Source organism: Podarcis raffonei, chromosome 15 (genome assembly GCF_027172205.1).
Source record: "Podarcis raffonei isolate rPodRaf1 chromosome 15, rPodRaf1.pri, whole genome shotgun sequence".
Classification (NCBI taxonomy): domain Eukaryota; kingdom Metazoa; phylum Chordata; class Lepidosauria; order Squamata; family Lacertidae; genus Podarcis; species Podarcis raffonei.
The window spans coordinates 34,769,897-34,785,276 of record NC_070616.1 but is presented as its reverse complement, the minus strand read 5'-3'; the positions used below and the strand labels follow the sequence as shown (position 1 = coordinate 34,785,276).

Sequence of the window (15,380 nt, the reverse complement as noted above, 5' to 3'; positions counted from 1 at the left end):
GGCACATTTGCAGCTGGAGGGAGACACCAGCAAACATGAGCTGAGATGCCACACAACTAGTGCTAGGACAGGGCATAGGGAGAACACTCATTTCAAAGCAGAAGCAGGCATGACTGGCAAGCTCACAGGTAAGAACTGGATTTGCTGGAAAGTTAAAGGCACCCCCCCCCCCCCGGAGACTAGGTTTATTTTCAAGGAGAAATGTGTAGCTGGATAGGATCAGGATAGTACTGTCTTTCATTGCTTGCTGGTTTCTTTAAGGCTTAGTGTATATTTTCAACCTGGGCTAGTCTTACTATTAGGCAGCTGATTTGGGGTGTCATGAAAGGGCATTTTTACTGCCAGGCAGTGGCGCTTGTGAGATGTTCTGCTGGCCTTGAGGACTATCCAACTTGATGAGAGGTGGGGGAGTTGCATTTCTGCTCCTCTTCATCCAGCAAAATAGTTTCAACAAAATATTTACGATCACTTCATGTGAATGAATTATCCATTTACATGTTTTGCTTTAAACTGCTTTAAAGAGTTCTCCCCCGCTCTTTCCCAGAGCCATCCTGTGCATGTTTACCTGGAAGTAAGTCCCTCTGTGTTGAATATAGCTTCCTCCCAGATAAATGTGCACAGAATTGCAACCTCAATTCATTTTTCTATGGGGATGGATAATTCTAATCCATACATTGGTGATTATAGGTGCAGAAGCGGGCAGGATAGGATGTGGTTTTATTATGGAGGGGGAAAGCACTGTTTCATACATTCACATTTTTATGGGATACAGAGGGATGCAAACAAACAGAAGGAAGTTCATTAGGGGTTTTTTAAACATAATTTTGTTAATCTAGATTTTCAAGATAGCCTGCAAAAGAGAACCATAAAACAAATATAAAACAGATCAAAGGCATCAGAAGCAAAAGCAACAGTAAAAATACAAAAAGCAGTAGATATAAAATCAGTTAAAATCCTGGGTAATCTTTATTTTTTAATGTCTAAAATGTGGCCACATTTTAAGGAAGTTCATTAGTGAGAGGGGCAGTCTATTATGCTTTGAACATAGTGGGGGCAATTTTGCAGTTGCAATTTATAGATTAACCCAAAAGTCTGTATAATTACTCCACTGGGGTTGTGCCTAGAATATATTATGGGACGTCTGCTACATGATTCACTACTTTTTCTTTTCTTTTAAAAAGGTAAGTGCAGCTGGGGGGAGCGATTCAGAATGGGACTCCAGTGCTGGGGAAAGGAAAGGGTTACATTTTCCCCTTTGCAGCTTTCCCCAGGTTTAAACCCCCCCTAAAAAAGCAACTTTATTTGTCCTATGGAAACCTATATAGTAAGTTGTGGAAAAGGGCCTGCTCTCATTTCACATTATAGTGTTATATTCAGTGATGTCTTTGCCTTTGCAGAAAGTACTCCTGCAAGTTGGGACACCAGATTTTTGATGATACCTCTTATAAGCACATATCAGCTGCTTGTGAGAGTTGATTTACTATTCAGAAAAGAATGGGGTATGGTGAAGAGGGCTGCAGTAGGGGTGTGTGTGTGTGTGTGTGTGTGTGTGCGTTTGCACATGCACATGAGAGTGGGGCAGTGATAAGCAAAAACCAGGTGCCCTGATGTAAGTACTTTCCACTATGGCAGATCTACCATTGGATATGACCCAAACATAACAGATTTACTTTAAAGCCAAACCACTTAGAAGCTTGTTTTATGTTCCCTGAAAGAATCCCCTCAACACATACGCAGTATAAACATGGACGTACAAGTAGCCCCTGCATGCCTAAGAATCAGGAGTGCTCACAAAGCAAAGAATCAGCCCAGGTAAACTCAAATGTTCAAGAACAACTAACTGATACCTTCCCATTTGCTCATTTGCATGCATATCATCTTCTGTCATGCACACGTTTGAGAAACATGAGCTAAAGATTAACATTAGTTCAGGCAGGGGAATCGTCCTGAGCCACCTTGAGTAAAAGTGGCAAGTTTGCATTTGTACTATGCCTGTGGGGGAGAGGTACCAGATCAAAGGCAAGATTATGTCAGTAGATGAAATTTAAAATGAACAAGAGAGAAGGATGTCAGCAGTATAATTATACCTTGAAAGAGAGGCATTTATGGGACCACTTACACAGAGCCCGGGTCCATGAGCTTTCTTGGATCAGTTTTGCTGCAAGCTGGGGAAACACAGGAGATCTAGGGTTGAGTCAGAAGAGCTGTGTGAAGATGGAAGTTTGATTGAAGCATTTGATTCTAAAGCATTTTCGTGCTTTAGGAAAGGGAGTCGAAGAGTCTGTTTCCGTAGACCATTAACATGCTTGGCAAGCCATATTTTCTAAGCCCTTGGCTAAGGTGGACGTTGAATCCCTGTCACTCAGATCCACACGTGGCACTTTTGTCAAATGGGACCAACTTGTCCACAAAATGTGGGTGGGGTCTTTGTTGCTTGAGATTCTCCAGGTCTGCTAGTCTTCCTATGCAGCTCTCCTTGCCCAGTCATACATATGGGTTCTGCACCTATTCAAACTTTCTAGAGGCTCTAATTTAGAAGGGCTTCCCACCTCCACCCTCTTCCCAACTTCCCACTCAGTTCTGTTAATGGGAGTCTAGCATCCAAGTGGGAGAGGATTGGGGGTTCCGTCAAGGCACAGCAAGCATGAGTGGAGTGGATTCTCCAGGCCCCATGAGGGCACAAGTTTCCAAATGCTTTTGCTCCCAAGAGATGACCTTGGCAAGGCCACTGACACCATCTCCGCCACTTGGGTTCTGCATTATTCATAGAGCTTGCTCTAACTGGGTCGCTTGGGTGCCTTGCAAATCTCCTCCTATATGTTCTGGTTACAGAGGTACTTGGCGGTTTTAGTCTGCATCATTGTGGGAGAATCGTGGGCAGTTTCAGGACAGAAGGAAAGAAATACTTTTGCTGTAGCGTGTTTGTGGTGAATAAGGGATATAATATTGCCCTGCTGAAAGCTACCAGTATTTTCTGGTTTCCTAAGAGTGAGCCTGCACTGTGTCACTATTTCTTACCATATGTGCTTGGCTATTTGCATCCTGTTCTTTCAAGGTATGGTACTCTGGATATGTCATGTAAGCCTCCTTACAAGATCGCACCGTGGAGAAGTGGTTCATATAAACTCCCAGAACAAAGGAGTGAGGCATGAAAGGACACTTAAAGCTGTTAGTTTTCTGCTAGGGCCTTGAGACCTACAGGGAATCTGCTCTCACTGACGTTGTGTATGTCTCCTCTTCCTTCCTTCTCCTCTCTCTCCCCCTTCGGATCTTTCCTCCACTTGTAGCCCGCAAGCAGGAAATCATAAAGATTACAGAGCAGCTGATTGAGGCTGTGAACAATGGGGACTTTGAGGCATATGCGTAAGTAGACGGGATGTTTGGTCTCACTAAAATACTGGGCTCAAAACCCAGTTTTACATGTCTTTGCATTCATTAATGTATACAGTGCCCTTCATCTGCAGATTTAAGCTGGTCACTGTGCCACTTGTTATTTTAAATCGGGGGGGACGGGGGGACGACACCGGGACCTGGAATCATAGAGTTGGAAGGGGCGTCTATGATCATCTAGTCCAACCTCCTGCATTGCAGGAATGTGATGTTTGAACTCACAACCCTGAGATTAAATCTCTACCACCTGCGCTATCCCAGAGCTACCTGTGGGCATCCAAATGTTGCCACAGGAGGAAGTGCCATATCTTTCATGCCCCCACCAGGAATCTTAACAAAAAAAGTTTGCCGGCTAGTTTTTGAGCAGGTCTGTCTTCTTCGTGCAAAATAAAGGTAGCTGTAGATTTTAAGGTGAGGTTCTCCCATGCATTACCCAATAGCCATAGGAAACACATTTGAGAACATTGCACTTGCTCTGAAACATGGCAGTTGGGCTTGTCCTGGGGGATATGTTCCTCTCACTCTTGTCATTCAGAAATATGATTAGCCATTAGCTCACTGTGTCAACCAGCGATGCTCCCAATAAATAGTCTCATTTATTTTACATTTATATCTTGTCTTTCTTCCACCATGGAACCCAAAGGAGCTGTGCTACATGTGGTCCCCAGGCAGTCTCCCCCATTCAGGCACTGACCAGACCCGGATTTGCTTAGCTTCAGCAAGGTGGTGGCCTTGTGTGACTTTAGCCCATATCCTTGAACCCCCCACAGAGTTTTAATGAGGACACTCTCCAACAAATTTCACTTTAATTACTGACTTCTTCTTTTTTTACCTCCCTCACAATTGATTTTATACCTGCCTCACTGAGCCACTCTGTGGCTGGTATAGCCAAACAGTCTCATCTACATAGGAGTTAATGTTCGTAAAACTCTCTTGGTTATTCCTTGTTGGCCTTCTGACTTTTCCTAATTGGAGTTTGAGTATCATAAATCACTTGGATTGGTCCCTTTCTGCACATTGATAAAATCGGTTAAGGTGTGGAGTGGACCCAGTCTAAAGGCACAAATTAGCCACCTCTTCCAAAGTTCTTCAGCTACAATCATATGAGCAAAGAGCAACTCAGCAGTACCTCTTTTATTGTCAGAAAAGCACATTTTGACATCTATAATCAGTTTCTTGAGATGATGTAGCCCAGCAGTTTATTGGATCATATTTACTTGTTTATTTTGGATGTTTATTTATCCAACTCCTTTCTCAGTTAGATAGATCTTTTCCTCTCTTGGTAGATGCATTCTGTGGAACACAATAGCTCAGGCTTCCTGAGGTTTGATGGAAAATGAAAGAGATTTCTGGGTATCTAGGCCTTTAGACCAGCCCTGAACATAAAGGTAGACCATAGCCATATTGTCTCTTAGCCACTGATAACCTTATCAGAATCAGAAGGATGTTTATTTGCATCAGCCACTAGCCATAACAATAAAATAAAATGTACTGAAGATAGAGGTAAAAACTTAACACTGGAAAATACATTTTGGGGGTTTACACCAATAATCAAATAATAGATCTTATTCTAACGGCCCCGACTAAAAACCTTGCAGTTTTTGGTATCACCTGATCTTCTTTATCTGCTAGAAGTAAGGACACAGTAGCAATGGTTGAGCGACCCGGCATGGACAATAGCAGAGGGGTAAGAACCTCACTCCTCAAATCTTTATAGAGAGCGCAATCCAGAAGCACATGAGCCACTGACTCAATACTGCCATCTCCGCAGGGACAATTTTTTCCAGCGGAATTTTTTGAAATTGGTTTTAAGTCATACAGATGACTTAAGGGCTGATAACCCTATCCTTCACTGGCAGTCTTGTGCCTCCATGTGGCACTGCTAGTAAGGCATCTCTCTGTGTTTCCTGCCTGTCTAGAAAAATATGTGATCCAGGCCTAACTTCATTCGAACCAGAAGCCTTGGGCAACCTTGTTGAAGGGATGGACTTCCACAGATTTTATTTTGAAAACTGTAAGTATACCTTGTTGCATGTAAGATATGGGAGGGAGAAAGTCTTCCTGTCCACTGACAGGAGTTTTCCGCCACTTCTCTTCCCAACTCAGGAACATAACTGCATGAGGGATGACATTTGGCAGCTCCTTTGTCCTTGAAAGGTTCCTACTTCTTTACTCTTCCCTTCAACCAGCTTATATTGGTTGTAGGGACAGGTGACATAATAATAATAATAATAATAATAATAATAATAATAATAATAATAATAATAATAATTTATTTATACCCCACCCTCCCCAGCCAAGACCGGGCTCAGGGCGGATAACAACCAATAATAAACACAAGTTGATTGAAATACAACTAAAAAAAAAAAAGATTAAAATACAACATTAAAATGCAGCCTCATCACAGGAGGAGAAAGGAAAAAAGAAAGAAAGAGGGGGAAGGAGTCAAATTGATTCTAAGCCAAAGGCCAGGCGGAACAACTCTGTCTTACAGGCCCTGCAGAAAGAAATCAGATCCCGCAGGGCTCTGGTCTCATGAGACAGAGCGTTCCACCAGGCCGGAGCCAGGGTTGAAAAGGCCCTGGCTCTGGTTGAGGCTAATCTAACTTCCTTAGGGTCCAGGACCTCTAGGGTGTTGCAACTATAGGGTATTGTTGTTATATGAGGGCTTGCTTGATTATTTATTTATAGAGGAAGTTTATAACCTGCTCTTCATCAAAGGGTGAATCCAGACTGTCACTATTTTGCAGGAGGGATTCAAGGGCATACTGAAACTTCAGGTTTGCACCAATGAATTGAAGTTCTCTGTCACTCCAGTGCAAACAGAAGACTTTCGCATTAGGAATGTGATGGGAAATGCACTGAAAAGTGTGGAATGAATGAATGATTAACAGGAAGATACATAAACACCTTGCAAGCAAATCAGGATGAATGCTCATTAGTGTACTGTAAACAAATATGAAGGAATCCTCAGTAGAAACTGGCCACAAGTCTGACTTACACACAAGTTTTGTGAAAGCAAATCAGAACAAAGGCTGATTAAATTGGTTGTCTGGAGGAGCCCTACATCAGTCACCGAGTGGGCAGACCATAAAAATGTATTAATACCTAATGAACCAATCTTAAACAAATTCACCTGATTACCACATTTCATCACAACAGTGCAAGAGTGGGAAAGAAAACCTCCTCTAGTAAACTAACTCCTTAAGTCTCCTCCTACCCCTGGCTCCTTCCCAGGCAACCTGAGACTTCTTTGCCTTGCCTGTCTCTGCTCTGCCCTCTTCATACACTGCTGGTTCTGGGAGACCAGAGCGGGTGGGGAGCTGGTCATAGCAGGAGGGAAGGATTCCTTGGCTTCTTCAGCAGCCTGAAGGCGTCATCTCTGCCTTTTGGCCCCACCTCCTATCCTGCCTCTGAGTCTGGATGGCTCTCTGCCACAGCCTCTTCCTGCTCCCTCTTCAGCTTCTGGCACCTCCTCTTCCTCCCAGTCTGCTCCCTCTTCTCCCTCTGACCACTCATCATGGTCCCACCACCAATCCCCTGGCTACTGCCTCCCACCACTCCTCTGCATCCAGCCAGCCCATGGCACCCAGTGGCCTCAGTAAATGTCTTTACCAGCTTCCTAAAACCCATCGGAGTTGGCACCAACCAGAAATCCGTGAGGGGAGGGTGCTTCACAGTTGGGACGCTAATATAGAGAGCACCCTCTCACGTGGGTGCCACATACCACACCATCAACAAACGTTGCAGTAGTGTTAAGAAGGTGTCTCCACTTGATCCCAAATGTTTGGGTTGGGGAAGTACTCTGGTTCATTCCCTGCCATCTCCAGCTAAAGAGATCAGGTGATGAGGAAACCCCTCTTCCGCCTAAGACCCCGGGAAGCTGTTGCTGGTCTGCACAGGCAATACTCAGCTAGATGCAGTAGCAGCAATTGTGAGGGAGCTTGCCCTCCTGACGCAAGCTTTGCTGCTACTTGCCTGGATAGGGCTGGGGCAGGGTACGGCATTGGCGAGGTCAGGGCTGTGCAGTTGCGCCTGTGGTTGTTCTGCCACCAACTTGTTCACCAATTCTCATAGTATCTTTCCAGGTGTGCCAGCCTAATTCCTCCGTACTCAGCTGAACAGAATTCAAACCCTTACTTTCTGGTGAGGACAAAGTAATCTAGTAATCAACAAGCAAATTCAGAGAGTTACCCCCTCAGGGGTTGTGTTTTCCTTGAAAAAGTGGGGGGGGGAGGAGGAGGAAGGAAAGACCAACCTTGTTTTCTTGCATTAACTGGCGTATAATTTCCTCTCCATTCATCCTGACACACTGCCATATCCTTCGCTCCTTGCCTGCATCCATATCTGAAACTGTTGTCTGGCTCCAGAGCAGGGGGGAGCCATCACTCAGTGACAGCACTGAGTTCTTATTTAACATAAGTCAGGGTTACTCACTTCGTCTGTTGGCGCACGACAGCATAGGGGAAGGAAAGTAAGCATGAGCGTTGGCCCCTCTGCGACAAGCCCATCCCCACAAACTCACTCTAGTTTCCTGTTCCTGCCCTTCCAGTGTTATCTAAGAACAACAAGCCCATTCACACAACCATCCTGAACCCTCACGTGCACGTCATTGGGGAAGATGCAGCCTGCATTGCCTACATCCGCCTGACGCAGTACATTGATGGGCAGGGCCGCCCTCGCACTTGCCAGTCGGAGGAGACCCGCGTCTGGCACCGCCGCGATGGCAAGTGGCAGAATGTCCACTTCCACTGCTCGGGAGCACCTGTGGCACCACTCCAGTGAAGGTAAGACCAGGGGCATCTTGCCCATAGAGGCACCAGGGCGCCAAGCTCTGTAGGGCACCAGGGAAGTGGCGGAAGCTGGGCGCGGCGCCTCCTGGGATCAGCTTGCTGCCCTCACTCGCCTCGCTGAAGCAGTGCCATGCCCGGAGCCTCCGCCTCTTCCCTGCCGGAGGAGCCATCCTCTAGCTGCTGCCCGCCTCCTCCAGCCCCGCAAAGCTGCCGGCAGTGCTGTAAAAAGGTCGGCAACTCTGGGAAATGGGGGGTGGGGCGCTGGAGGGATCTTTGAGCTACAGCGCTGGATATACTGAAGACAGCCCTGGGTAAGACCAAGGCAAGAGGGGGGGCCACTTCCAGTGCTTTTTAGGAGGTGACTCTCAGTGGTGGGTGGGGACAGAGGCTAACCTAGGCGGTGAGGTGGTTAGAATCATAGAGTTCGAAGGTAGCTCCTAGGGTCATCTAGTCCAAACTGCTGCAATGCAGGAATCTCAGCTAAAGCATCCCTGACAGGTGCCCATCCAACCTCTGCTTAGAAACCTCCAGGGATGGAGAGTGCGCCATCTCCCGAGGGAGTCAGTTCCACTGTCAAATAGCTCTTACCTTCAGAAAGTTAGTTGGAATCTCTTTTCTTGTAACTTGAATCCATTGGTTCGGGTCCTACCCAATGGAGGAGCAGCAAAGAAAGAACTTTGCTCCATCTTTCATGTGGCAGCCCTTGAGATATTTGAAGACGGTTCTGTACAGCAGACTACATTCCAGATGCACAAACGTCAAGAGATCTGCGCATGCACGAACCTTTCCCTTCTATTTTTCATTCAACAAAGCAAGAGGCAGGATCGACAACACGTTTAAGCCAGGCCAGAGTACGAAAGGAAGGCCCAGAGTCAGGCTCGGAAGTGGTATGGCCTGCAGAGGGGGAATAGTCTCTGGCAATTGTTCACAGCATCTCTCGTCCCTGCTTGTGTCTTTCAGAGCTAATGCTGGATATTCTGGTTTCATCTCGAAGGAGACGGTGATTTGAGCTGAGCCGCTAGCCGGGAGCAGCGGTGACAAGCACGTGCCCGCATGCTCGTGTGTCCCCCCCCCCGTTCCCCTTCCCCATCCTCTCCTCTTTCATTTCCAGTGCCTGTGTTTGCAGAAAAAAAAACAAAAAACCCTAATCTAAAAAAAGGAAAAAGTATATATATAAAAAGGGAAAAAAGAAAAAATCCAACCAGACTTGATTCTAAATCAATAAAATAAATCAGCAAACCCAGCCGAACCAACCCAGCTGTCCGACTCACAGCGTGGCCACACTGCGCCTCCCAAATCCCCACCAACTCCATTTCTTTGTGTCCGTCCGTCCGGCTGTTCAGGTGACCAGGTGTTGCAATGAAAAATGTCTCAACTTCAAACAAACAAAACAAAAACAAAAAAAGGCTCCACCTCCCTGTGTCGACCCCAGTGTTGAACGGTGTTAGTTTGTTAGGTGAAATATATATAAATATATATATATATATATAAAAAACAAAAAACCCAGAAAAAAAACTTTTACAGTATTTGCATTCTCTGCCAAAGCATGGGCCTTCTCCAGTGGTCGTGTTCGCGCTTGGAAGTCTGTGACCTGTGTTACTGTTTGTTTTTGCGGAGGGTGCTCTTTCTGAGCTCTCGGGCTGACCGTTTTTTTTCTCCTCTAGCTGTGATTGTGGATTATGATGATGATGATTATAATTATTCAGACTCTTTATTTATTTTGTTCTTCTTTTGGCTAGAAGGTGACCCTTTCTGGGATGGGGGGTGGGGGGGTGGGGCTTTGTTTTCTGGGCCCCTCCCATGCTAACCCAGAGCCAGCGATTACCCGGTGGCATTTGGCTATGGCCAGGCTGACGGGTTCTTCACGCGAAGGGTAACATAGCCTTAGAGATATAAAGAGGTCTCACTTGCAGGTTTTTTTGAATGTCTGAATTCTCATTGGCACTCACATTTCCCAAGCATCCCTGACCCTGACCTCTTGCCAAAGGGCTACCAACAGTTGTGTCGTCGTGCCTGTGCCCATGCCATGGCTTGCTTACGGTGGGGAAGGCCGCCCCGGCTTAATGGGGCTGGCTGGGACAGTCGTGACAGTTCGATTAGGAGAGCTAGGGAGGAGGAAGGTTGACACCGCTGAACCTCATCCTCTTTAACAGTTCTCAAAATTGGACTCCCCGCCCAACAGAAGGGAGCAGCGGGTACCTCCTTGGAAGGCATTTTGTCGGCTTTTGCTTTCTGAAAGTCCAGCCCAGCTTTCTCCTCTGTGTTTTTCCTTTGAGCAGAAACCCGTGTTGATTTCAAAGAAGAAAAACAAACACAAAAGGGCTGGTTTGCTGCCTTTGCGGATCAGTTCTCAAGTTTTCATCAGCCACGAAGGAGGAGGGCTGGTCAGCTAAGCTTGCACTTGGCCATTCCCTCGCTCCCTCCAGCTCACGCACCCAGAGCAGGAGCCTCCTGGCAACAAACTCTGTGCAGATTCCTCTAGCAGGAGAGAGGAAACCACTTCAGGCAGCTTCTGGAGCTGACTCTGCAGGCAGCCCTAAACAAGCCAAGCCAAAGGGGAAGCGGGTGATGCTCTGAATGGACCAAGCCCTAGTGGAGGAAGAAGGGAGCTGCTGTCTCTTTATGGGTCAGTGCAAGCAAAATGCTGTGGAGCGGCATCCATTACCAACCACAGCTCCGTTAGCCCCCCCCCCACCAACCCCGGCAAAAAAGCAAGGTACAAACAACTGTCCTCTGCTTACTATGGCGGGTAGCTGATATTTGCTGAGAGAGCTGGGTGATGTATAGGGATGTTTGTTCCTAAAGAAGCTTCCCTCCTCTTAATGGCCCCCCCTCCTGCCCCCTTTCATAGTCACAAAGGAGACAGGCACATGGCCCGTTCAGCACCTCACTGCCCAAACGCTGCTCTTGCCTTTGGTTGATAGATTGCGGTGAGTTGCCTTGGCCGAGGCTACAAGGAACAGGTTTGGGAGGCTGCGAAATTGGGCAGTTTCCCACTTACTCCTCCTGCCTCTGCTCAGCGTGCCATAAGCATATTTTGGATAGGTATGGAGTCGTCAAGCAAACCACTGATTGCAGGGTGGACTCTGACCAGCCAGCAAAGTGGCATTGTTGGTTTCAGTTAAGGGGTCGTCCAATCATCTCTCCAGAACCAGTGTATTGGGGTGGGGAGATGCAAGAAAAGATTTTAAACATCGGAGTAGGGAATAATGATAGAGGACTTGTGGCGGGGGGCAGGGCAAAAGCACCATGTTTAAAATTAGGCAGTGCTACTAGGTGCTTTAGAAATCCACACCTCCCTCTGCCACCATGTCAAATCAAGAGCCGTCATGTCTTGGCACTCTTCTTTTGTAGTATGCTGCTGGTTAGATAAAGCACAGGTAATACGGCTGCTTGTGAAAGGGGTGAGGAAGAATGTCATGCTGCAGTTCTGGCTGTAGTGGGAAGGTCTGAAAATTTTGCCCAGAAAGAGAAAACTTGTATTATGGTGAAATAATCTGAGAAGGGCTCTTTTGTCATCTTTGATCTTACTTGTGCCACCTCCCACCTGGCCTTGATTCACCTCTGCCTAATGGGGTGTATTCATATCTACTCTAAAAAGAGTTTCCTCAGACTGTTGGTCAAACCAGTCGGGTGTATATCTAGATGAGGCTTAGGAGGCGGTGAAACAGTTCTTTGTTGTTGCAGAGATTGCTGCATTTAGTAACTCAGCCTGGTGCCCATTAAAGGGTCTTACCAAATGCTGCAGAGAGGGTGCTAACATAGAATAGAAAAAAACAGGGCTGTACAGCAGCTACTCAGGTGGATCTTTCCAGAGTGTAGAGTTTTAATTGCTAGAACACACTGCCTCTCATTCAAGGTTTGCAAAGTTTGGAAGACTTTACTTGGGTATGTATATACTGTAAGAGCAGGACTTGCAGGCATTGCTAAAGCAGGGCTGCGATTCCTAAAGATTTGCAGGCTTGGCTGGCATGGGACCTACTGGCAGGCATTCTCAGTTCAGTCATGTTAGGAAGGCATTCCTGCTTCTGGAAAGGGTGGCGGTACCTAGTGAAATGCAATTGCAAGATTTGCTGGTGGTGTTTGGACAGCCAAAGGATAGAAAATTCAAGAGTGAATTTTCTTCAGTTGATTATTGAAGCATGACAATTTTTGTAGTCTCCCAGTCAGCAAGCCATCATCTGCCGTTGCACAGGCATCAGTTACTTAGGTGAATTTATCTCAAAATGTTTAAATTGTGCAATTTCAGCATCATTGTGGGCTTGGTGTTGTTTTTTTAAAAAACCCAAAGAGGAGGAAACACTTAGGGATATGGGACGAGCATGAAGGTCAGTAGAGGTGTGGGAAATGAAATGTGGTGCTGGTGCAGAAACAGCTTTAGCCCAAGGTTGCTTTTGCTATCTTTTCAATGGGTTTGTAGCTCTGAATCAGGGCATCAACCACCCAGAAAACACACATTGTGATCCATTCAGATCATTGCTCACCCAGCTAAATAAGCAGGTCAGCACAGGAGGCTGGGCTTACCTTCGTGCCAAATGGTTGCTGTAAATTCTGACAATAGGAGTGCATTTTCAGGGCAATACTTCTTGCTATGCTTCCCGTTTCCCTCCCACCAGTGCTGACCTCAGCAGCTGGAAGCATTGCACAATAAGGTAGGGAAAGATGCAGCATTTTGGATTTTTAGAACAGGTTAAAGATCAGACTCTTATGCCTTGCCATCGATGCTATTTTTCCACAAAAAGAGGTGCCAGAACTCATGATGAACACCTCCCTCGTTCTCTTAGAATGGCAATGGCGCCCACCTGAGAGGTGCTGGAGCCGAGTTCCAGCTGGAAAATAAAAGCCCTGCTTGCCATTATTGCATTTCCATTAGCTACAGTTAGAGGAAAGGCTTTCACACTAACATGGGTGCACAACCAATATTCTGCTCATGTGAATCAATGGGCAGCAAAACAAGTTGCCAAAGGAACTTACAGGTTTCCTATCACTAGTATTTTTATAAACTATTGGGTATATAATTGTGAGGTGGTAGTAAAATGAGGTTAATTAATCCAATTTTAGTGCTTAGGAATCACCCCATCTCGTAAATATCGTTAACAGCTCTCTTTTGATTCCTACATGCAGATAATCTCTGTATGGGCACAAAGGATGTTTTAGTGGACTCTTTATAATGAGATGCAGTAGTTAGAAGCTCTGAAGAGCTTTGGGACAAGCAGGTCACCACAAATTAGTCTTCCATTATTACCATCCTACACCTGATAGATTATTCTTGAGTCAATGTCAGACCATTTTCTTTGGAAAAGCTTCCTCATCGAGCAGTCTGTTGGCTCCACCACCAAGACCATATCCATGTTTTACTTGGCAGAGGAGCCAATGTTAAGCCAGGGACTGGGAGTGCAAATTCCTCTTTCAACCACGGTTTGCAACAAGAAGATTGCTACTTTGGCAATGAATGGGGTAGTCCTCTCATGCAAAGGAGCCAGTCTTCCTGCTAGAAGCAACCTTAATGCAGGTGTCATGGCAAGAATAAAAGAAGTTCTCAATTATCAGGCATATCTAAATCATCTTCCATCCAATACTCTCAGAGACACCAAATTAAAGATGACCAATTTGTGTCTTCTCCACAAATCTTTCCAGTGGCATCTAACTAGGTCAGAGTGTTCTTCCTCTCTTGATTCCATTTCACTGGTTGCTGTTTGTCAAGGGCTTGGAGACATCGAGATGATGCTATGCCTTTCTCTAAGTAGATGTTATCAGCACCTCACACAGAACGGTGGGTTGGTGGTTGCACCACAGCATTCCATAATATCTAGCTGGGCCCATGCATATTACACCACCTTTGCGTCTACTTGACCATCAAACCTGTGTTTCCAATTCAGCTCAAGTCCACATTCACAAATCAACTTAATATGCTGATGATGCATGCAGTTGTAAACCTCAAGCTGAACTCAACAAAATTAAGAACTGTACACTTCAGTTTAAAAGAAAAGGCCGCACAGCACTTAATTCAACAGTAATGTTCTGTGCACTTCACTTAGAGCCCATAGCTTTCTCATACATGGGACTATATTATATTTTATACTGATACATCATTTTATCTCCCCACCCCCATCCGGTTTCAAATGAATAGACAGTAAAGTTCCACACCTAAAACCCCTTCCCAGAAGGGTCAGGAAAACTCTGCTCATTTTAAGTGAAGCCTCCTGTGAAATGGGTTTCAGGATCCTCTCCTTAATAAAGAACTATATCTTAACATTGCTTAGGAGCAAAGGTCAACAGCACGTAGCCAGGGTAAAAAAGGACTATACAAAGGAGTGGAAGATTCTTGCTATTAAGCAGGATTGTCAGGGCTGATATCTCATGATAGTTGCACAGCAAGGCCAAGGAGGGAATGCCAGGATACCGAGGCTCTGTTGCACAGGATACCGAGAAGCTAATTGTGTGTGGCACAAGGGGAAGGGCTCAACACTTTCTGCAACACTGCAGGATGTCCTTGGCATGTATTGCACAGTGACCTGGTTTAGACAAAATGGGAACTCTGTGTTTTCCATTATGCAATTGCACGGCAGTGAGACTTGGGGGCTTGTGCTCCTTCTTCCCTGTGCTTGAGAGGAGTGTGACAGCTGCTAGGTTTCCTTTTGAACCCACTACGTCTGTTGTTGCTGTTGTTATGTCGCAACTTGGGGGTCCTGCTTGATTCTAACTGGCTAGAGTAAAAAAAATAGGAAACCGAACCATAGTTTGATTCTGGTTTCATCTAGCCTCAGAAGAAACCACAGTTCCCCGAGGAGGAGAGTATGAGCATGAGGCTTGCCACAGTACATTCTCATTAACAGGAAATCATGGTTTCCTGTTGCATCTGAACCAGGATATTTTTTCACTATGAAGCAGCCCTGCTTGTTCTTTAGATGGAAGTGATCACCAGGGGGCGCTAAGGGAGTGCTATGAATACCCTGTGCCCGTCTATCCATCAAATCATCCTCCCCTCTGATAACTCGACGCACACACACACCAGCAACCAGTCAGTTGCTAAAAACTGAGAAAATGTAAGCAACTTGTAAGAAAAGCAAGCTTCTCCTGTTGTGTGTGTAAACAGTTTCAAATGTACCAGCAAGCTTGGCCTCACTTTGTATCTAAAGGTGGTAGATTGAGAAGACCTCCAATATGCTTCCGTTGTTGGCTGATCAACCTTTTCTT

The 15,380-nt window shown here is 45.8% G+C and overlaps 1 protein-coding gene across 19 annotated transcripts in view; it reads left to right on the top strand.

Moving 5' to 3' along the window:
- The window catches only part of CAMK2B (calcium/calmodulin dependent protein kinase II beta), a 195,234-nt gene extending 185,337 nt beyond the window's left edge, over positions 1-9,897 (top strand). For all 19 annotated transcript variants that reach the window (XM_053367311.1, XM_053367308.1, XM_053367312.1 and 16 more), the window contains 4 exons: positions 3,288-3,363; positions 5,310-5,404; positions 7,943-8,177; positions 9,144-9,897. In XM_053367311.1, coding sequence (XP_053223286.1) covers positions 3,288-3,363; positions 5,310-5,404; positions 7,943-8,175 — 404 coding nt within the window. In that variant the 3' untranslated portion in view covers positions 8,176-8,177; positions 9,144-9,897. The remainder of the gene's footprint in view (positions 1-3,287; positions 3,364-5,309; positions 5,405-7,942; positions 8,178-9,143) is intronic.
- Positions 9,898-15,380: the final 5,483 nt, after the last annotated feature.